The sequence below is a fragment of the Pituophis catenifer genome, unplaced genomic scaffold (genome assembly GCF_029215685.1).
Source record: "Pituophis catenifer annectens isolate HBS135680 unplaced genomic scaffold, rPitCat1.0.hap2 SCAF_1, whole genome shotgun sequence".
Taxonomy (NCBI): domain Eukaryota; kingdom Metazoa; phylum Chordata; class Lepidosauria; order Squamata; family Colubridae; genus Pituophis; species Pituophis catenifer.
Window position 1 is genome coordinate 338,739,086 of NW_027256881.1, and position 23,486 is coordinate 338,762,571.

The following is a 23,486-nucleotide window of genomic DNA, read 5'->3' on the forward strand; positions in this document are numbered from 1 at the left end:
GGGGGAGTGGTGGGGAGAGGGGGAGGGGGGGTGGGGGGGGGGGGGGGTGGAGGGGGGGGATATTTGAATTTTTAAAGTCAGTGCCACTTGACCCATGAGCCACAAGGGCCCCCCTCCTCTCCCTAAGGTAAAGGTAAAGGTTCCCCTCGCACATATGTGCTAGTCGTTCCTGACTCTAGGGTGGTCGGTGCTCATCTCTGTTTCAAAGCCGAAGAGGCCAGCGCTGTCCGAAGACGTCTCCGTGGTCATGTGGCTGGCATGACTAGAATGCCAAAGGCGCACGGATACACGGTTTTCCTTCCCACCAAAGGTGGGTCCCTATTTTCTACTTGCATTTTTTTTACGTGCTTTCAAACTGCTAAGTTGGCCAGCGCTGGGAAAAGTAAACGGGAGCTCACCCCATTATGCAGTACTAGGATTCGAACCGCTGAACTGCCGATCTTTCGATCGACAAGCTCAGCGTCCTTAGCCACTGAGCAACCATGTCCCTCATTCCTCTCCCTACAAGCATCCCAAATGAAATTTGGGATGGAAAATGATTCCATTTTCCAAGACAACCAAGATTTCTGGAAGCAAAACACATCCATTTTCTACTGTGAAAGTCTCCCCCACATCACCTTCGCAACTTTAACTCTGGCAAACTTCAACACCCAGAATTCCCCCAGCCAGGCCTTCTTAAAGTTGCCAAGGGCTGAAAAACACAGCGCTATTAACCTTATCTTGCTCCTAACGATCTGGGTGCTTTTTATTTCTTCTCTGAATCGTCTAAAAACAGCAACAGCTACCAATTCTTGAGGACAATGAGGTCTGTACGCATCAGCAATTTGCATGTCACAACCTCTATGCAGGGTTAGGGGGTTATGCCTGTGCGGGAAGGGGTGGGGGGTCAGACTGGATAGCCTCACTCTTTTTTTTTCCTCCTCCTCCTTCTTTGAGATAAGGTTATTCCCTGTGCTATAAAAACTTCCACAGTATAAAGGCCTGCCTATGTTGATGGAACACAATCCAAGGGATGTTTGGCCTGCTGCGTGAATTCACCTTCTTCTTTCTCTCCCATCTTTCTCCTTCTCTTTCTCTTTCTCACTCTCCTTCTCCTCCTCCTTCTTCTTTCCCTTCACTACTTTTTTTTTTTTAAAATTGATTTATATGCCGCCCTTCTCCGGAGGACGCAGGGTGGCTTACAATGCGTTAAGCAATAGCCTTCATACTTTTGTATATTTATACAAAATCAGCTTATTGCCGGCCCCCACAATCTGGGTCCTCCTCCTTCTCCTTCTCCTTTCCCCTTCCATTCTCCTTCTCCTCCACCTCCTCCTCCTCCTTCTTCTCCTCCTCCTCCTAATCCCCCTTCCATTCTCCTTCTCCTTTCCCTTCCATTCTCCTTCTTCTTCTCCTCCACCTCCTCCTCCTCCTTCTCCTCCTTTCCCTTCCATTCTCCTTCTTCTTCTCCTCCACCTCCTCCTCCTTCTTCTCCTCTCCTCCCCCTTCCATTCTCCTTCTCCTTTTCCCTTCCATTCTCCTTCTCCTCCACCTCCCTCCTCCTCCCCCTTCCATTCTCCTTCTCCTTCTCCTTCTCCTCCTCCTCCTTCTCCTCCACCTCCTCCTCCTCCTCCTCCTCCTCCCACTTCCATTCTCCTTCTCCTTTCCCTTCCATTCTCCTCCTTCTTCTCCTCCACCTCCTCCTCCTTCTTCTCCTCCTCCCCCTTCCATTCTCCTTCTCCTTTCCCTTCCATTCCTCCTTCTCCTCCAACCTCCTCCTCCTCCTCCTCCCCCTTCCATTCTCCTTCACCTTCTCCTCCTCCTTCTTCTTCTCCTCTCCACCTCCTCCTTCTCCTCCTCCTCCCACTTCCATTCTCCTTCTCCTTTCCCTTCCATTTCTCCTCCTTCTTCTCCTCCACCTCCTCCTCCTTCTTCTCCTCCGTTCCCTTCCATTCTCCTTCTTCTTCTCCTCCACCTCCTCCTCCTTCTTCTCCTCCTCCTTCTTCTCCTCCTCCCCCTTCCATTCTCCTTCTCCTTTCCCTTCCATTCTCCTTCTCCTCACCTCCTCCTCCCCCCTTCCATTCTCCTTCTCCTTCTCCTCCTTTTCCTCCACCTCCTCCTTCTCCTCCTCCTCCTCCCCCTTCCATTCTCCTTCTCCTTTCCCTTCCATTCTCCTTCTTCTTCTCCTCCACCTCCTTCTTTCTCCTCCCTCCCCCCTTCCATTCTCCTTCTCCCTTTCCCTTCCATTCTCCTTCTCCTCCACCTCCTCCTCCTCCCTCCTCCTCCCCTTCCATTCTCCTTCTCCTTCTCCTTCTTCTTCTCCTCCTTCTCCTCCACCTCCTCCTTCTCCTCCTCCTCCCCTTCCATTCTCCTTCTCCTTTCCCTTCCATTCTCCTTCTTCTCTCTCCTCCACTTCCCTCCTCCTTCTTCTCCTCCTTTCCCTTCCATTCTCCTTCTTCTTCTCCTCCACCTCCTCCTCCCCCCCCTTCCATTCTCCTTCTCCTCCACCTCCTCCTTCTCCTCCTCCTCCTCCCCCCTTCCATTCTCCTTCTCCTTCTCCTCCTTCTCCTCCACCTCCTCCTCCTCCTCCTCCTCCTCCCCCTTCCATTCTCCTTCTCCTTTCCCTTCCATTCTCCTTCTCCTTCTCCTCCACCTCCTCCTCCCCCCCTTTCCATTCTCCTTCTCCTCCACCTCCTCCTTCTCCTCTCCTCCTCCTCCCCCTTCCATTCTCCTTCCTCCTTCTCCTTCTCCTCCTTCTCCTCCACCTCCTCCTCCTCCTCCTCCTCCTCCCCCTTCCATTCTCCTTCTCCTTTCCCTTCCATTCTCCCTTCTTCTTCTCCTCCACCTCCTTCTTCTCCTCCTCCCCCTTCCATTCTCCTTCTCCTTTCCCTTCCATTCTCCTTCTCCTCCACCTCGTCCTCCTCCTCCTTCTTCTCCTCCTCCTCCCCCTTCCCATTCTCCTTCTCCTTCTCCTTCTCCTTCTCTTCCCTTCCATTCTCCTTCTCTCCTCCTCCTTCTCCTTCTCCTCCTTCTCCTCCACCTCCTCCTCCTTCTCCTCCTCCCCCCTTCCATTCTCCTTCTCCTTTCCCTTCCATTCTCCTTCTCCTTCTCCCTCCACCTCCTCCTCCTCCTCCTTCCATTCTCCTTCTCCTCCACCTCCTCCTCCTCCTCCTTCTTCTTCTCCTCCTTCTCCTCCACCTCCCTCCTCCTTCTTCTCCTCCACCTCCTCCTCCTTCTTCTCCTCCTCCCCCCTTCCATTCTCCTTCTCCTTTCCCTTCCATTCTCCTTCTCCTCCACCTCCTCCTCCTCCTCCTCCCCCTTCCATTCCTCCTTCTCCTTCTCCTCCTCCTTCTTCTTCTCCTCCACCTCCTCCTTCTCCTCCTCCTCCCACTTCCATTCTCCTTCTCCTTTCCCTTCCATTCTCCTCCTTCTTCTCCTCCACCTCCTCCTCCTTCTTCTCCTCCTTTCCCTTCCATTCTCCTTCTTCTTCTCCTCCACCTCCTCCTCCTTCTTCTCCTCCTCCCCCTTCCATTCTCCTTCTCCTTTCCCTTCCATTCTCCTTCTCCTCCACCTCCTCCTCCCCCTTCCATTCTCCTTCTCCTTCTCCTCCTTTTCCTCCACCCTCCTCCTTCTCCTCCTCCTCCTCCCCCTTCCATTCTCCTTCTCCTTTCCCTTCCATTCTCCTTCTTCTTCTCCTCCACCTCCTTCTTCTCCACCTCCTCCTTCTTCTTCTCCTCCTCCTCCTCCCCCCCTTCCATTCTCCTTCTCCTCCTCCTCCACCTCCACCTCCACCTCCTTCTTCTTCTTCTCCTTCTTCTCCTCCTCCTCCTCCTTCCATTCTCCTTCTCCTTCTCCTCCCCCTTCCATTCTCCTTCTCCTTCTCCTCCACCTCCACCTCCTTCTTCTTCTTCTCCTTCTTCTCCCTCCTCCTCCTTCCCCTTCCATTCTCCTTCTCCTTCTCCTTTCCCTTCCATTCTCCTTCTCCTTCTCCACCTCCTCCTTCTTCTTCTCCTCCTCCTCCTCCCCTTTCCATTCTCCTTCTCCTTCTCCTCCACCTCCTCCTCCTCCTTCTTCTTCTCCTCCTCCTCCTCCTTTCCCTTCCCTTCTCCTTCTCCTTTCCCTTTCATTCTCCTCCTCCTCCACCACCTCCTCCTTCTTCTTCTTCCTCTTCTTCTCTTTTCTTCTCCTCCTCCTCCTCCTTCTCCTCCTCCCCCACTTTACCAATTTGGCTTGAGTCTTGGGAACTTCCCTATAAAATGGGGAAGAGATCATCCGTGGTTTTTGGGGTGGAGTTCCATCAGTACGCTGATGATACTCAGCTGTACATTTCCACCCCAGACCATCCCAATGATGCCTTGGAAGTGATGTCCCAGTGCCTGGGAGGCCGTGCGGGTCTGGTTGGGGAAAAACAGGCTTCGACTCAACCCTTCCAAGACCGAGTGGCTGTGGCTGCCGGCGTCCCGGTATAGCCAGCTGACGCCATCGCTGGTTATTGGGGGCGAATCATTGGCCCCCCACGGAGAGGGCCCGCAACTTGGGTGTCCTCCTGGATGCACGGCTGTCTTTAGAGGGGGCATATGACAGCCGTGGCCAGGGGGGCTTTTTGTCAGGTTCGCCTGATACGCCAGTTTCGCCCCTTTCTGGACCGGGACTCCCTACGCACGGTCACTCAAGCACTCGTCACTTCTCGTCTGGACTATTGTAACGCTCTCTACATGGGGCTCCCCTTGGGGTACACCCGGAGGCTCCAACTGGTGCAGAATGCGGCTGCGCGGGGGATTATGGGAGCGACGGGGCGCTCCCATGTGACTCCTCTCCTGCACGAGCTGCATTGGCTTCCGGTGGACTTCCGGGTGCGCTTCAAGGTGTTGGTGATCACCTTTAAAGCGCTCCATGGCTTAGGGCCAGGGTACTTACAGGACCGCCTTCTGCCACCAATAGCCTCCCACCGGCCGGTTCGCTCCCCACAGAGAGGGCCTCCTCAGGGTGCCGTCGGCCAGACAATGCCGGCTGACGACCCCCAGGAGGAGAGCCTTCTCTGTGGTGGCACCTACCCTATGGAACAATCTACCCCCAGAGATACGAGTGATCTCCGACCTCCGGATTTTTCGTCGGGCCCTAAAAACTTATTTTTTTCAGTTAGCTGGTCCTGTCTTGATTTTAGGGTTAGTTTTAAAATTTTAATATTTATTTTAATTGACTAGTTTTAAATTATGGGCCAAATTTATAAATTATTTTAACTTTATTTTTTAACTGTGATGTTTGTATAAATGTTTTTTATCTGGCTGTTCACCACCCTGAGTCCGAAAGGAGAAGGGCGGTATAGAAATTTGAATAAATAAATAAATAAATAAATAAATAAATAAATAAATAAATAATAAAATGAATAAATAAATAAATAAAATAAAATAAAATAAAATAATAAAATAAAATAAAATAAAATAAAATAAAATATAAAATAAAATAAAATAAAATAAAATAAAATAAAATAAAATAAAATAAAATAAAATAAAATAAAATAAAATAAAATAAAATAAAATAAAATAAAATAAAATAAAATAAAATACACGGATTGACAGCTGGGCTTCCCATTAAAGATCCTGGATGCCCATTCAGACCAAGGCCCTCCCTCCCTCCTTTGGATTAACCTTGGGATAAAGGTTATTTCCTCCCCCTGCTGGGTTTTCGGGAAGGCTTCATTGATTTGTCAATGGCGAGAGGGACACCCTTCCCTAGAGAGGGTTATCACCTCATCTCCTGGCACACCCGAAGTCCCTGCTTGTGGGGGGTTTGCTGTGCCGGGGATTGGACTCCCCATCCGCAGGAGTAAATTATCTGCACACCAGGCTCCCCACAAGGAGTTTTTCCTCTGCAAATAGATCACAGGTGCTGGGTGGGTGCTGCCCCCTTGCTCATCTGGTTTCCATCAGGCACCGGGAGCCTGGGGGTGGGCAGAGTGAAAAGGGGGGGGGAAGTCGAGCGGAGGCCCCCTGCAGGGCCCCCCTTGAACCAAGTGGTGTGCAAATAAAAGGGGTGTATGGGGTGGGGGTGGGGGAAAGAAGAGCAGACTGAAACAGCCCATCCGCTTCCCAGGCCGTTTTATGCATGCAAAGCCATTGGTAGGACCCGACGTTTTGCAAAGGAAATTCAGGCTTTTTAAACTCATTTTGTTTAGAAAATAGAATCGTAGGATTGGAAGGGATCTCGGAGGTCTTCTAGTCCAACCCCCTGCTCAAACAGGAGACCCTATACCAGGGATGGCTAACCTATTTGCCAGCGAGTGCCGAAAGCGGGGGAGCGTGGGGTGGTTGCGTGCCTGCATGCCCACACTCATAATTCAATGCATGCCTCCCCCCCCCACGTATGCGTGTGTGACACACACACCCCCGGTGTTTCCCCCCGCTTTTGACACACGATGGCAAAAAGGTTACCAGTGGGGCCTGGTAGGCCCGTTTTTCACACTCTCCAGGCTCCAGAAGCTTTCTTGGGGCCTGGGGAGGGCAAAAAATGGTTTTCCCCCCACCCCCCCGGAGGCCGGAAATGGCCCGTTTCCCAACTCTTGGAAGGCCTGTTTTTCACACCTCACCAAGCTCCAGAGGCTTTCATGGAGCCTGGGGAGGGTGAAAATGGCCTTCCTCACCACCACCACCCCGGAGGCCCTCTGGAGGCCGGAAACAGCCCGTTTCCTAACTTCCGGTGGGCCTTGAAGGCCCAAAAATCAGCTGGCCAGCACGCACACGCCTGCTGGAGCTGAGTTAGGGGCAATACTCGCGTGCCCACAGATATGGCTCTGCATGCCACCTGTGGCACGCGTTGCCATAGGTTCACCATCACGGGCCCCTATACTATTCCAGACAAATGGCTGTCCGGTCTCTTCTGGAGAATCTCCAGAGATCCATCACTTTTAATCGTTTCATGTAGTCATTTTGAGGCAAATAACGTTGTGGGGGCCTTGGTGTGCTCTGAGCTTGGTTGTTTTCTTGCAGAAACCCCCTTCCTTACTAGCGCTGATGATGTTACGTAGTTGGGTCATGAAATGTCTGCAAGAAAACAACCAAGGTCAGAGAGCACCAAGCTCTCCTCATTTCAACCCTGACTTACAAATACTCTCCAGGAAATAATTGGCCCATGTGACTGGCTCATCCCTTGGTTTATAAATTTGGGTCCTCAGATTTTCCATCAAACCACCTCTCCCTCATACAGGTAGTCCTCAAGTTACAACAGCTCATTTTGTGACCGTTCGAACTTACAACGGCACTGAAAAAAAAATGACTTATGACCGTTTTTCACACTTACGACTGTTGTAATATCCCCATGGCCACTGATCACAATTCGGATGCTTGGCAACTGACTCAGATTTATGACGGTTGCAGCGTCCTGGCGTCACACACGATCCCTTTTCGTGACCTTTTGATAAGGAAAGTCAATGGGGAAGCCAGATTCACTTAACAAACCGTGTTACTAACTTGACAACCGTGGTGATTCACTTAACAACTGCGGCAAGAAAGGGGCAAAACTCACTTACCGACGGTCTTAGCAATAGAAATTTTGGGCTCAACTGTGATCTTAGGTCGAGGACTACCTGTATTTGACATGACCAAAGCCCCCGCCTCACATCCTCAGAATGCAAAATGGAGGGAGGGCTGCCAAAGGTTTTAGAGAAAAATAACGTGTTCAAATACTTACTCCTCCAAGAGGTGGTAAGCTTCCACCCGCTCGGTCTGCAGGACGTAAAAACGGCGCACCAAACTTTGCACATCCATCCTGCAGCAGAAAAGGGGAGATAGGATTCCTTGTCAGAGGAAATAAAAGACATACAGGTAGTCCTCGACGTACGACCCACAATTGAGCCTAAAATTTATGCTGCTGAGGAATCTGTCAAGTGAGTTTTGCTCCATTTTACGACTTTTCTCACCACATTTGTTAAGCGAATCACTGAGATTGTTAAATTAGTAACCGGTTGTGAAGTGAATCTGGCTTCCCCCGTTGATTTTGCTTGCAAGGAGGTCGCAAAAGGGGATCACGAGACTCCAGGACACTGTAACCGTCATAAATGTGAGTCAGTTGTCAAGCATCCAAATGTATATCATGTCACCATGAGGATGCTGCAACGGTCACAAGTGTGAAAAATGGTCATAAGTCGCCGTTTTCAGTGCCGTTGTAATTTCAAATGGTCACTAAATGAACTGTTATAAGACGAGGACTATGTATCATGCCTTTTGCTCAATGTTGGGGTTACAAGAATGACTTCTTTGAGGGGAGCAGAGTGGGGCGAATATCACCCTAAATTAGCATCAATCCCTCAAGTTTTATACCTACCCATTCGCTCATACAGGTAATCCTTGATTTACAACAGTTCATTTAGTGACCATTCAAACTTACAATGGCACTGAAAAAAGCAACTTCTGACCGTTTTTCACACTTATGACCGTTGCAGCATCCCCATGGTCAGGTGATCAAAATTCAGACACTTGGCAACTGACTCATATTTATGATGGTGGCAGTGTCCCGGGATCCCCTTTTGCGACATTCTGACAAGCAAAGTCCATGAGGAAAGCAGATTCGCTTAACAACCGTGTTACTAACTTAACAACTACAGTGATTCACTTAACAACTGTGGCAAAGAAAGGTCGTAAAATGGGGAGAAAACAAATGTTTCCCTTAGCAACAGAAATTTTGAAGACTACCTCTACTTGATAAAAGAGTCATTTCCCGAGGCGAAGTAGACGGCGAGCAAGTTTAATAATAAATAAAATAAACGTCTATTTAATTGGCGCTTAAAAAGAAAACAGAAGGAGGAACTAGCCAACTCTTAGGGGGGAAAAAAGAGGTTTATTCAAGGTAGGAAGTAGAGCCCCCATGTCTCAGGGCAGTCTACCTTAGACCGCCCAAAGAGTGGGAATAAAAGAGAGGAGTTATAAACACGGGCTATAAATCACCTTGCATCCGCTGGCGGACTTTGAACCCTCAACAAGAGAATTCGTACGTGCTTTTCTTTCAATTTTTTCCATTTTCGGAAAATGAGAAGCAGGGGTTTTGTTTTTTTTTTTTCAGATCTGCCAGATCTGCCTGTTCTTTCAAATCCCTGAAGCCGCTTTGATCAAAACAACAGTTTGCAATTAGAACAAAAAAGGGCCTTTTTGGTGTGTCCACCCTGCATCAAAAGAGCGGGACTAACGATGGGCTTCTTTGCTCTCGCACGTGGGCGTGCAATTGAGTGTGACATTGATCTGTCCCCCGCCTCAAAAGTGTGCTTGGACAGACCGTGTCTGCTTTGGCTGCTTCGCCTACGGTCCTCCTTTGCCAAAATCCAATTTCTCCCTCCATAAGAGACGTCCATGAAACCGCTTTCAATCCTTGCCCTTAACGGCAAATCCTGGCAACACAACGGTGTGTGTGTGTGTCAAGCCGGGGCCTCCCAATCGGAGCCAACTTTTGGAGTCTTGGACTACGCAAGTGGCGCTGACAAGTTTCACCTTCTCTTTGCATACTCCTTCTCCAAAATGTACACCCTCATTCACTCCCTCACACTCTCGCACATACACACACTTGCATATATACAGTACACAACAGCTGCATCTTTTAACTTGGCACTTGGGGGGGGAAGGAGGAAGCACGCTTCCCCTCAACAGACTGTACAGCGGCATGAGGGCCAAATTGCAGCAATCTTGCGAGGGCCCCCACTCCGGCATTGGGGCCCCCCCTCACACCGGCCAGCTGCTCGGTCGCGCGTCTTCATTCTCCAGAAATATTCTGCTTTATTATTTATTTATTTATTTATTTATTTATTTATTTATTTATTTAATACTTTTATATGCCACCCATCTCACTATTGAGGCTACTCTGGGCAGCTCCAATACAGCTAGTCCTCAACTTACGACCAGTTACTTAGAATAGAAATAGAAATAATAGGAATAGGGAGACTAGAATAGACTAGAATAGGAAAGTTGGAAGGGTCCGCAGAGGTCTTCTAGTCCAACCCCCTGCTCAGGCAGGAGATCCTACACCATTTCAGACAAGTGACTGTCCAGTCTCTTCTTAAAAACTTCCAGTGTTGGAGCATTTACAACTTCTGGAGGGAAGTTGTTCCACTGATTAATTGTTCTAACTGTCAGGAAATTTCTCCTTAGTTCTAGGTTGTTTCTCTCCTTGATTAGTTTCCATCCATTGTTTCTTGTCCTACCCTCAGGTGCTTTGAATAATAGTTTGACTCCCTCTTCTTTGTGGCAGCCCCTGAGATATTGGAACACTGCTTTCATGTCACCCCTAGTCCTTCTTTCCATTAAACTAGACCTAACTAATTCCAGCAACCATTCTTGTTATATTTTAGCCTTTAGTCCCCTAATCTGAGTCTTCGGAGAGGGGCGGCATATAAATTGAATTAAATTGAAATTTTTTTAAAAAAAATTGAATAATCATCTTTGTTGCTCTTCTCTGCACTCTTTCTAGAGTCTCCACATCTTTTTTACATCGTGGCGATCAAAACTGAATGCAGAATTCCAAGTGTGGCCTTACCAAGGCATTATAAAGTGGTATTAACACTTCACGTGATCTTGATTCTATCCCTCTGTTTATGCAGCCTAGAACTGTCTTGGCTTTTTTGGCAACTGCTGCACACGGCTGGCTCATATCTAAATGGTTGTCCACTAGGACTCCAAAATCCCTCTCACAGTTATTACTATTAGAACAATTAATCAGTGGAACAACTTGCCTCCAGAAGTTGTGAATGCAAGACGGTTGCAGCATCCTGGGGTCTTTTGTGACCTTCTGATAAGCAAAGTCAGTGGGGGAGCTGCATTCACTTAACAATCGTGTTACTAATTTCACAACTGCAGGGATTCACTTAACAACTGTGGCAAGAAAGGTCGTAAAATGGGGCCAAGCTCACTTAATAAATATCTCACTGGCCTCAGTTGTGGTTGTTAAAGGGCCGGGGTACCTACGAGACCGCCTTCTGCCACCAATAGCCTCCCACCGGCCAGTACGCTCCCACAGAGTGGGCCTCCTCAGGGTGCCGTCCGCCAGACAATGTCGGCTGGCGACCCCCAGGGGGAGAGCCTTCTCTGTGGCGGCGCCCACCCTCTGGAACAACCTCCCCCCAGAGCTACGTACAATAACAGACCTCCGGATTTTTCGTCGGGCCCTGAAAACCCATTTATTTCAACTAGCTGGGCTGGCTTGAGTCAAATTTTAAACGGATTTTAAATTGGAATGTTTTAATTACGGCCAAAATTATTTAATTATTTTAAACAGTTCTTTTTTAGATTTTGTATGTTTTGTATGCATGTCTTGTTTTTACTTTGGCTGTTCACCGCCCTGAGTCCTACATTGGAGAAGGGCGGTATAGAAATTTAAACAAATAAATAAATAAATAAATAAATAAATTGAGGAGTAGCTGTATCCAGGTCTAAATCCTTCAGTACTCTTCAGAGTGTTGGGGACTGTGTTGACTGTGAATGATGGGGCCTGTAGTCCTAACATCTTTAGATGGGAACCCCCCCCCCCACAAAAAAATGCCCTGCAGTATTTCTCCCATCTCTTTCTCAACTTCCCCAAGGCTTCACTTCTAGTCCTCCTGCGCCCCCTTGTGGGCATTGGTGGGTTAGCCGAGCGCTGCTGCCTTCTCCAGCTTTTCCCATGGTTTCCTGTTTTTCTCGTCCACCTGTTTTCTTGTTATATTTACTTATTTATTTTACAGCAGTCGTCATGCAGCCGCTGGAACCTTCTGGTTCTAGTGAAGGTGCCTCCATTGCAAATCACACATACACACAAACCAGATTACAGATTAACAGAGTTGGAAGGGACCTTGTAGGTCATCTAGTCCAACCCCCCACCCAAGCAGGAAACCCTACACCATTTCTGACAAATGGCACTCCGATCTCATCTTGAAAGCCTCCAGTGATGGAGCTCCCACAACTTCCGAAGGCAACTTCGGTTCCATTGGTTGATTGCTCTCACTGTCAGAAAGTTCCTCCTTATTTCTATGTTGAATCTCTCCTTGATCAGTTTCCATCCATTATTCTTTCTCTGGCCTTCAGGTGCTTTGGAAAATAGGTTGACCCCCCCCTCCTCTCTGGGCAGCCCCTCAAATACTGGAACACTGCTATCATGTCTCCCCTGGTCCTTCTCTTCACTATGGCCAACTGGCCATGCCCAGTTCCTGCGACCGTTCATTGCATATTTTAGTCTCCAGTCTCCTAATCATAACGCCTCCCTTCCAGCCTCTGCTCAACAGCCCACATTAGTTCACCATTGCAGCAAGCGGATCAAACCACTCTGGTTAAAGCAGAGTTACAAATAATTATAGAGTGGTGTTTCTCAAACTTGGCAATTTTAAGACACATGGACTTCAACTCCCAGAATCCCCCAGCCGGCTGACCATCCTGCAGAATTCTGAAAGTTGAAAGCCACACATCTAAAAATTGCCTAGTTGTTGCTAGAAGTATGGAATGGCTGAGGTCTCTTTCTTGCTTTGTCAATCAGGAAACACCCCATAAAATGAAACACTCTGCGATCAAATCAATCGATCGAGGTTTTTTTTTTAGCAGACATAACCCTGGCTACAAATAATCCACCCCACCCTCGGCAACCTTTCCAAAAACATGAGGATCTGACTATATGTGCGAATGTCTTTGAACACGTTGTGTGCTGTTTTATATAAACTGATCTTTATATAAACTGATTTTATATAAACTGAGCTGCTGATTCAGTTCTACAGAGGAATTATTGCATCTGTCATCTGCACCTCTATAACTGTCTGGTTTGGCTCTGCAACCCAACAAGACAGACGCAGACTTCAGAGGATAATTAGAACTGCAGAAAAAAACAATTACTACCAACCTGCCTTCCATGGAGGACCTGTATACTGCACGAGTCAAAAAGAGGGCTGTGAAAATATCTACAGACCCCTCACATCCTGGACATAAATTGTTTCAACTCCTACCCTCAAAACAATGCTATAGGGCACTGCACACCAAGATAACTAGGCACAAGAACAGTTTTTCCGCGAACGCCATCGCTCTGCTTAACAACTAATTCCCACAACACTGTCAAATAATTTACTAAGACTGTATTACTATTATTCTTCTCTTCCTTACTAGTATCTATCTCTTCCCACTTATTACTACAACCACATTGCTTTTATCTTTCAATTTATATTGTTTTTATTTCCTAGTACGATTTGATAGCTTATTAGTAACCTTGACTATCACTAAGTGTTGTATCTTTTTAATCTCAATGAATGTATTTTATTTTTTCTTTATATACACTGAGAGCGTATGCACCAAAGACAAATTCCTTATGTGTCCAACCACACTTGGCCAATAAAGAATTCAATTCAATTCAATTCAATAATTCAAGTCAAGTCAAGTCAAGTCAAGTCCTAGTCCTAGTCCTAGTCCTAGTCTAGGGTGAACCCATTTCACAGGATTTAGGAAGCACTGAATGCGGCCAAGAAAATATATATATATATATATATATATGTATGTATGTATGTATGTATGTATGTATGTATGTATGTATGTATTTCTCTTTAGCCAGGTTCTTCCTACGTAAACCAAGATTTTTATGCAGCCCTAGTTCAGTGAAATCACAATCCACTAGTTTCTAGGCTTTTTTTTCTGGCAGCCAGAAAACACTCTGCTGCCTATATATATATATGCATGCCTGCAATTTTTATGCCACTCCTTCTCCCCGCTCTATGGGCCAGTTCGAACAGTATAGAATTATCCTAACTTTGCAATATGATCGAAGCATATCTTATTCTGGTTCTAGCTTTGGAAATCGTGTAACTTACATCTCTGCAGTGTCACCCTGTGTGGTTATTCCCTAAATATTAAAAATCGGAGATAACTTACTTACCCCAGTTCTGCATGGGAGTCCATTAACAATTTTGCAAGCCCCAAAGACTGACGAAGCTATTTTGAATTTTCCAAATCGTGTTTTTTTTTTTAATTTTTTTCTCTCCCTCTCCTTAAGGAACTCTTTTGAGCATCTGCCGAGGTTGGTCGCTTAACTGTTTAACGCCCACAACGGTGTGCAGATGCGAAACATATTGGAATGTCCACGTGGCTTTTTAAAAGGGATGTTTGCTCAAAAAAAAATGAGAATGGCGTTCAAAAGGAGATGATTTTATTTCCTGAAACTCTTGTTTCAATGTCACGGCTTTAAATCTTCCAATTCCTTCCAGGAGTCTATGGACAAAGTTATGTCTTCCCTGGGAATGAAGGAATAAACGATCTTGAAAGCGACTAAGTAAACGAGTGATGCGCTCTTCTGTATTCACAGTCTACATTCTTCTTAACACAACCTGCTCTTCCTTCCGGGTAACCCATATGAGCCCGAATCTTTGCAACAGGGTCTTGTGGTGCCACCTGCCGGCCAGGCGGAGTCATGACAAATCATTGATTTGGCTTTTCCGAACAGGCTGGTTGGAGATGGCTAGCAAACCTGAAATATGGCTAGTTAGCACTTTAGCTGCTCCACCCATTGAATAAAAGCATCCCGATATTCATCATTTTATTATATTATGTTGTTACTACTATTATTTGTATAACTAGCCAGATGTTTGGGTATTTTGGCATTTTTATCTACCCTAGTCCTCGATTTACAATCACAATTGGGGGCCGGAATCTGTCATTGAGTGAAGTGGTTGTTAAGGGAGATGTCACATGATGGTTCATGTGATTAATCTGCTCTATGACTTCAATCCCAGCACTCCCGGTTGTGGTCATTAAGCAGACCCTCAGAAACTCAACTCAGAAATTAAAAATCTCCCTGCCAAAATCTAAGGATTTTCAGCCTTTGAGGAAAGAGACTCTCACCTGATACCTCTACCAGGCCTCAAGGGCCTCCCACCCCGCTGAGGCATCCCACATTCCTTACCCCCCAATTCTGCTTGAATATCAGTTTCCTGTGGGGTTCTTAGTGCTCTCTGGTGGTTTTCTTCTAGACGTTTCATTACCCAACTAGGTAACATCATCAGAGTACTAGAAATGTTGTAAATTGCAGTTATGCAACCACCAAATGCTGCAAATAACCATCAATGAGGGCTAGTTGCCCACTGCCTAAAATGTGATCATGTGATGGGGGGGAGGTGGTGGAGGGGAGAGCCATTGTAACTTTGAATCTGGGTCACAAGTAGCTCCGGGGAGGTCTGCTGTAACTTAAAACAGTTGCTAAATAACTGGTCATAGGTAAAGGACTCCTTGTTTTACCAGGGGTCTCCAAACTTGGCAACTTTTAAGACTTGTGGATTTCAACTCCCAGAATTCCCAGCTTTGCTGGCTGAGGAATTCTGGGAGTTGAAGTCCACGTTTTAAAGTTGCCAAGTTTGGAGACCCCTGCCTTTTATCATCTGGAGCAGTGGTGGATTCCTCCTGGTTCAGCTGAGCCAGTAGCGGTGATGATATGATGTCACCGAACCGGTTCTCTTTGTTTGGGAGCTGGGCCCTCCTGCGCCCCCCCCCCCCGTTATTCTTACCTTTTATTTGGCCCTGCCCCCAATCTATTCGCTGCCTCCCAAGTCCCAGCTGATTGGCTAGAAGGAAAAAAACTGTTTAAACTCTTGCCTTGAGCTTCAAAGGGCCGCCCTACAGCTGATCAGTGTTAAAAGGCAGTGGGGTGGTAGACCAGGGTGCTCGAAAGACAAATGAGTAGACCGGTGCCTCCAAAAACAAATGAGTAGACCGGTACAGCTCTGCAAGTAGTTAAAAGCCTGGTAGACCAGTATCTCTGTTAAATCCTAAAGAATTGTCACATGACCATCAAGCCACGCCCACAAAACAAGCCACGCCCACAGAACCAGTAAAAAAAAATTAGAACCCACCCCTGATCTGGAGGCCTTGCAGATAACATATAGCTGCAATTCAGGCGTAAAATGAAAGAGGAAGAGACAAATTTGGTGCACTGAATGTTTTTATTCCAACTGGCAGGGAAAAAATGGCCTCCGGCGAGAGGAGGGAAGATGAATCACGTTACCGCAGGAACACCACAGCCAAGTACTAGGAGAAGGGATGGGGGCAGTTCCTGCCATGCTCTTTACTTGACCTTCTTCTTTGGGCGCAGGTTGTTGGTGTGGCCACATTTCTTCTTACGACAATTCACAGCACGGGGGTGCAGGCGGGCATAGCACCTAAAAAGGAGGGGGGGAAACAAGATGGAGTCTTGTTACTAGTCTCCCTGGCACAGGCTTAAGCATCTGAACATTCCAGTTTTGAACTGTGGTTGCAGAAACCGCTCCTGCCTTGATGTGACACAGATGAACCAATGAAATGTTCTTAGAGAGGGACCCACACTTTCAAACTAAAGTTAAAGCAAACTGCGGTCCTCTCACTCGTGCTGGACCCAAGCTGCTCACCCAGGACTATCTGGCCAGACCGGAGAGAAAATGGAGTCTAAAATACAGTAAGATATCCCCCCCCCCCCCCCCGTTTCTGCATGCCTGTCCTAAATGCATACCATCTCTATTTATTGCATGACAATACATAATGAAAAGTTTGTGTTCAAACATAACCTGCCAGTAGTTCTTTTCGAATTAAGTCTGAAATGGCTTATCTGGACCTCGCTGGAAATATTCCAGCATTGTACCAATCTTCCAGGAACTGCCCAAGCCCCAAAGGTCTTTATTTCAAACTTGAAATAAAGTCAAAACCATCTCAACTTCAGACCATTTCTGGAAGTGAGGAGGAGGAAGAGTAGAAGAGATTTATATGCTGCAATATAACTCCCAGCAACTCTAAAGGAAAAGTTCTAAAATGGGGCATTTTGAATTTGAAATGCTTGGTGCAACCCCTACAATCTACCACCAAGAATCAAATGCTGGAAATAAACAACAGGGTGCCTCATTGTTCACATTCCCCAGGAGAATCTTCCAGACAGCAACTTCTGCCCGCTATCAAGAGCAAGAAATTAAGCTTGGATTGTATAATGTTATACATCTTTTGGCAAAGCCAAAAGATACAAAAATGGGAAAAACATAACCTGATGATATATTTTACTGACTTGTGTTTCTCTATGACTGTAATAAAGATTGAAATTAAATTATTTTACTGATGTTGTCCAGAACATGAAGCAAAACGCAGTAAAATGACTGCCTTTCAGTCTTTTAGTCACAGCTATTGCAATTAAGCTGTAAAAAGGCAGACAGTCCTTGACTTGCGACCATCCAGTCATGTCGAGCCTCCCCAAAAAGCTACTCAATATCCGATTTTGAACTTACGACAGCCACAGCACCAAGTCACAGGATCGTGTTTTCCAGCAAAAAAAAAAAACCAAAAAACAACCCACCACTCATTGAGTAAAATGATTTGCTTAAAGACCACTGCAAAAAATATGAGATTGAGTTGTAAATCAAAGAGTATACGTAATTTTCCATCTCCGTTGATATTACTGAAGTTCCCTATCATAAGCCAAGCATTTCCCAAGTCCCCTAGATATGTGGGATTATCATTCCCTAAACTGGTGTGGCCAAAATCCTACAGTCCAGTCTTAAGAGCCTGCACCCCCATTTTCCTGGAACCGCTCACGCTCCATGGGACATACTTGCGGCAGATCATCTTGTCGCAGTTATACTTCTGGGCCAGCTGGCGGAGTGAAGGCTCAATGATTCCTCCACGGAGACGCAGCACCAAGTGAAGGGTGGACTCTTTGGTGGGGAGAAAAATAGAAACAAGATTAACAAGCACGGACCAGGGTTTGCAGAAGCTTTGGTAAAGGGGAGAGTTGGGATCTGCTGTTCTAGAACCCAGAACGAGAAACTGGAACCCCCCAGAAACATGGAACAAAAAATGACCTTCAATCATTCCATGTTCCATATTAAGCTCTGCAAAGTATCCAGGGCCAGAGAGGATCTTTTTCTGGCAGAGAGCTTGGAGATTGATGGTGAATCACAGCTGGCTGGACAAACACTGCAATCGCTAGCCAAGCTCCCTGCCACAGCAGGATGTTCTCTGTTATCTTTCAGTCTTGCCAGTTACCATTGCACTATGTTGGCGATAACGAGTACCACGTGGAAAAAAGTAATATTTAAATATTCTCAGGAGAAAACACAGCAAGGTCATTGGGAGGTATCCATTTATCCTACCCGTAATCTAACTCAAAATCATCATCAATAAGCAACATTATTCTTGAATGTTAATCAAGTTGGTGGAAGATTCAGCCCATCTCAACAGCAGATTTTATCTTAGAGTCTACCTAGTCAGAGGTGAGATGTTTGTTACTGAGTACAAATTCATTTTTATATTCATCCTTTGGGAACAAAATCAGGATTGTAATGGCCTCAAAATGTTTAAATAAAAAATAAAAGCCCCCTCTTTTCTACTAGCTGCAAAAGTGGTATCCTCTTTCTAGGCTGTCTTGAATTTGGTTCTGATTTGTATGCGTGTTTCTGACATATAATAAACCAAGGTTAACTGATGAGCTTTTCCAAATTGAGGAGAGCAACAGATGGGTCATCAGAGCCATACCTTTCTGGATATTGTAGTCTGAGAGTGTGCGTCCATCTTCCAGCTGCTTTCCCGCAAAGATCAGACGCTGCTGATCAGGAGGAATACCTACAAAACAAAGATTTTGTAAGGAAGTCAATTATCAAAGGCAGACATGGGGGAGAATTTTCTTTTCTTTTTTTTAAAGACAAAACCAATAGGTTTCACACAGTTCCTTCTCTCAAGTAAAGCTGCACCAGACCATTGACGGACCTTAACAATTGTGCAAGACAAGTTTAGAATTATTTTTCTCCATGCGATGGAAGAGAAAGCATAGCTTGCTTATGACCAAGCAAAAGTCTTAGTTTCAACAATGCTGTACCTCTCAAGAGAATATTTATACTTTAGTAGCATACTGAAAACATGTTTAAAAGTGATGCACTTACATCCTTACACAATGAGACAGGAGGAATCTGAAAGCTACTCATAGTGAAGATGGAAGAATTCCAAAATTTTGAGGACACAAAGCCTCGGTTGTGTCCTTGAGGACACAGATAAACCCCCAAGTGCTTCAATGACCCTCTAAAAAGGATGCAAATGACCAGATGTCTGCAAGGAATATAAATCTTTCTATTCCCCACCATCCAGTCTGAGCTGAAGAAATTTCTTGGATGAGAAGCAAAACGTCTTCAAAGAAAAAACAAAGGAAGTCCAGTTGCCTCCTGAAAAAGCACCTTTGGGACAACCATGACCTGGATGACTTGAGAATCTCTACAGACTAAAGTCTTGGCCATTATATTAACTATCTCTCTCCAATTCTAAATTCCATTTTGCTTCTCACTGTATACAGAAGGATGTACACATATGAATCAGTGAGTCTGCTTCTTAAGATCTTTATCCCAAGACCTTGTTGAGAAGTTCTCTGCAAGTCAGGAAGATGATATTCTGGGCCTGGGTTTATCTATGGAAGCTCCGGATTAAAGAGCATTCTCTTGCCCAAATATTTGTTTTGGCACCTATTCTTTCCATCCTCCTGGATCCTTGTTTGAGTCTTTCCCTCTCATTTAAAGTAGATTTTTTTTTAAATTTCAATTCTTTGTTTTCTTCCTGCTTTCTTTTCAAATCAGTTTGCTTTCTTATGGATTTTATCCATCATAAAGGTCACTTTCTAGGGAAAAATGCTTCTGTCTAATCCTTTCTGGAACAGAGACTGTGCAGATCAGAAGGAATAACTCCAAGTGGAGGTCAATATTTTTTTAAGCACCAGCAGTCATGACTCTTTCCAGTCTTCCCCAACAGGTTGTATCCCTGACAATGTTTGATAAAACAACCCCAACCACGTGGCCATGGATGAATAACCATTTTTTTGGTCAAAGAAATCTGAAAAGTACAGCTCTATTTCAGTTGGCAAAGCTCTGCTTTGATCTTCAGTGTATACAGAAGCCCAATTAGCTCCCACCACAGCATAGTTCACCAGATGGCAGTTCTGGAACATCTCCAGCGCAGGCGATCCGTCAGTCTCCTGGAGACATGCAAGTTGTTTCTATCAGGTTGGTATTTAATCTCAGGGTCAATGCTCACCTTCCTTGTCCTGAATTTTTGCCTTGACATTTTCAATTGTGTCACTTGGCTCCACCTCAAGGGTGATGGTTTTGCCGGTGAGGGTTTTCACAAAAATCTGCATTATGGCAGTTGAGGTTACCTGGAAAATGTAGAGAAGTGACAAGTGAATGAAGACTTTTTTTTAAAAAAAAATCTTCCTCCCCCTGCCAGTAGGGGGCGGCATCTGATAGCAATAAGAGCAGAACCCGATTCTGACATCACTGTATGCACAAGCCACATACAGTTCTGTATTTATATAGTAATTCCTGAATAGAATAGAATAGAATAGAATAGAATAGAATAGAATAGAATAGAATAGAATAGAATAGAATAGAATAGAATAGAATAGAATAGAATAGAATAGAATTCTTCATTGGCCAAATGTGATTGGACACACAAGGAATTTGTCTTTGGTATATATGCTCTCAGTGTACATAAGGAGAATAAAATACATTCATCAAGAATAAAAAGATACACTTCATGATAGTCAAGATTACTAATAAGCTATCAAATCATACAAATAAAGGAAATAAGGAAAACAAATAAAAACAATATAAATTGAAAGATACAAGCAACATGGCTATAGTAATAAGTGGGAAGAGATAGATACTAGTAAGGAAGAGAATAGTTAATAGTCTTAGTAAATTATTTGACAGTGTTGTGGGAATTAGTTGTTAAGCAGAGTGATGGCATTTGGGAAAATGGTCCTTGTGTCTAATTGTTCTGGAGTGCAGTGCCCTATAGTAATTCTGTGAAATTACTGAGTAATTATCTAAAAGATTTACATTTCTGCCTTTTATCCATATTTAGATCTACAAATATTCCTCTAGACCAGTGTTTCTCAACCTTGGCAACCTATGTGGATTTCCTCTCCCACAATTCCTCCCCAGTATGCTGGTGGGGGAAGTGTGGTAATTTGAAGTCCAGATATTTTGAACTTGCCACGGACAAGGAACTTTAGACATTACACACCCATCATAGAAACCCTAGATATATGCCCATATATTTAAAATAGAATAGAATTCTTTATTGGCCAAGTGTGATTAGACGCACAAGGAATTTGTTTCCGGTGCGTAAACTCTACACGGCGGTATCTGCTTAACAAATTGCCCATTCTCTTTTTTTGGGTGTTATTTTGTGAGAACTGACTTACACTCTCTCATTTCTTGCTCTATCTTCTGTATTATACCTATATCTAGCTGGGCTGGCTTCAGCTAATTTTAAATTAATTTTAAATTGGGTTGTTTTAATTTACGGCCAGAACATTTAATTATTTTAATACTGTTTTTTAAATTTTGTATGCTTTGTTTTTACTTAGGCTGTGCACCGCCCTGAGTCCTATTGGAGAAGGGCGGTATAGAAATTTAAACAAATAAATAAATATCTCTGCATATTTATCTATAACCCTAAAACTGCACCTCTCCTTTCCTCATATCTTTACCCCAACCTTCTTAAATACAGTTTAAGCATCCCTTGTTCTCTATACCTATATAAATGCTACCACATATAAATGGCAGCCACAACTCTGGCTGAGCCCAACCAAAATGGGAAGGGAGACCACCAGGAAGCCCCAGGAGGGTGGGTGGGTGGGGGGCAAAAGAGTTGAGTGGCTAAAGCTTCCCAGAAGGCAGTAATGGTCAGCCCCCCCACACACACACTGTTGCCAGGGGAACCACATGGTTGCGTCCACGAACTCCCCAGAAATCGAGCTCGACTTCATCTAACCTAGTTAAAAAGTATCTGTTGATAACAGGCAGACGCGTGTTCAGGTTGCCTTGCTGTCCCCGGGTCGAGAGTCACGCAAGGACGCTTTGTAAAACGGGCCGAGAAAGAAGCGGCTCCCCCCCCCCGCCCCGACACAAGGCCCGGCCCGACCACCCACCCACCCTCCACGCGCCTCCAGCAGCCTCTCCTTACCGAACGGAAAAGAGCGAGCCCCGGACGGAAGCGGAAACCAGGCCCGCTTCCGCCAAAGCGCTCCTCTCTCTAAACCCCACCCACTCCGCTCGCCCGCGGCCTACGTCACAGTCGTTGCCCGGGTTACCACGGCAACGCCTAGGCCACGCGCTTCATAGAGTTATGAAAATGTTAGAAGAGCCCTCCTGCAGCTTTTTTGGGGGGGGGCGGGTTAGGCGGGAGGGGGGATTGTGAGTTTCTCATTTCTGAAGATCCAGTCTGATGCCTTCGGAAGTTGTGGGTGCCCCATCAATGGAGGCTTGCAAAAAAGGGACCGGACAGCCATTTGTCTTGAAATGGTATAGTGCAGGAGTGGGGCCTTTTTATGACTTGTGGACTTCAACTCCCAGAATTCTGCAGCAAGCAAAGCCAGCAAGCATGGCTGGCTGAGGAATTCTGGGAGTTGAAGTCCACAAGTCATAAAAAGGGCCATAGTTCCCCGCCTCTGTATGGTAGTGACTCCTGTTCTTGCAGGGGATTGGACTAGATCAGGGGTCTCCAACTTTGGCAACTTTAAGACTCGTGGAATTCTGGGAGTTGCAGTCCACGAGTCTTAAAGTTGCCAAGGTTGGAGATGCCTGGACTAGATGACCTCCAATGTATCTTCCAACTCTAATATTCTCTGTTCTCTCTCTCAGAACATTTCTAAAAGAAGCAAGACTTATTGGGTGGGTGGGGAGGAAATTTAAAATATCTAAAAAGTGCAATGCTATTCTAAGCTGCCAGATCTGAGAAGCAGTAATTGGCATTTTTCTGCCTTCCTTTGCTATCATCCAATACTCTCCTGGAGATTGGCAAACCAGATCTGCTCACCCCAGTATTGCCTTTCAAAGATTTTTGTCCTGATGTATCAGTTCATGTTCGACATTACCAAGTGGTCTCCCCTCCAAAGACTAGCCATGCCTGCTTAGCTTTTCAAGAGTTGGTTAGAGGCTGATGCCACCCACTAAGACTGACTCCGAAGAAAGATGGGATGTAAAATCTAGAGCAGTGGTTCTCAGCTTGTGGGTCGTGACCCCTTTGGGGGTCGAATGACCCTTTCACCGGGGTCACCCAAGACCATCAGAAAACACATATTTTCAATGGTTTTAGGAATAATTTTATGGTTGGGGGTCACCACAACATGAGGAACTGTATTAAAGGGTCGCGGCATTAGGAAGGTTGAGAACCACTGATCTAGAGCAATTCTGGAAGTTAAAATCCACATAGCTCAAAGTGGCTGAGGTTAAGAACCACTGACCTAGAGCAAAAGAGAAAACAGGCTGAACTTATTTTGACAATATGCTGATTACAAAGCCGTGGTGGGTTTCAACATTTTTTACTACGGGTTCTGTGGGTGTGGCTTGGTGGGCGTGGCATGGCTTGGTGGGCATGGCTTGGTGGGCATGGCAGGGGAAGGATACTGTAAAATCTCCATTCCTACCCCACTCCGGGGGAAGGATACTGTAAAATCTCCATTCCCTCCCCAATTCAGGGCAAGGTTACTGCAAAATCCCCATTTCCTCCCAATCAGCTGGGACTTGGGAG

General features: G+C 45.7%; 2 protein-coding genes across 4 annotated transcripts in view; both read right to left on the bottom strand.

Moving 5' to 3' along the window:
* The window catches only part of REX1BD (required for excision 1-B domain containing), a 26,056-nt gene extending 11,934 nt beyond the window's left edge, over nucleotides 1–14,122 (bottom strand). Inside the window, exons 1-2 of the mRNA XM_070931842.1 lie at nucleotides 13,840–14,122; nucleotides 7,666–7,743 (exon numbers count right to left, since the gene is read on the bottom strand). Coding sequence (XP_070787943.1) covers nucleotides 7,666–7,743; nucleotides 13,840–13,862 — 101 coding nt within the window. The 5' untranslated portion in view covers nucleotides 13,863–14,122. The remainder of the gene's footprint in view (nucleotides 1–7,665; nucleotides 7,744–13,839) is intronic.
* A 1,754-nt stretch (nucleotides 14,123–15,876) lies between these two features.
* Nucleotides 15,877–21,939, bottom strand: UBA52 (ubiquitin A-52 residue ribosomal protein fusion product 1). 3 transcript variants are annotated; one of them, XM_070944246.1, is made up of 5 exons: nucleotides 21,921–21,939; nucleotides 19,983–20,103; nucleotides 18,444–18,530; nucleotides 17,521–17,623; nucleotides 15,877–16,111 (listed from the first exon to the last, which is right to left on the bottom strand). In XM_070944246.1, exons 2-5 carry the CDS (start codon nucleotides 20,083–20,085, stop codon nucleotides 16,018–16,020), a joined length of 387 nt encoding a protein of 128 aa, XP_070800347.1. In that variant the 5' UTR covers nucleotides 20,086–20,103; nucleotides 21,921–21,939; the 3' UTR covers nucleotides 15,877–16,017. The 3 variants fall into 3 exon arrangements, with proteins under 3 accessions (XP_070800347.1, XP_070800356.1, XP_070800338.1); XM_070944255.1 differs by lacking the exon at nucleotides 21,921–21,939 and adding an exon at nucleotides 21,901–21,915; XM_070944237.1 differs by lacking the exon at nucleotides 21,921–21,939 and adding an exon at nucleotides 21,729–21,829.
* Between the last annotated feature and the right edge of the window lie 1,547 nt (nucleotides 21,940–23,486).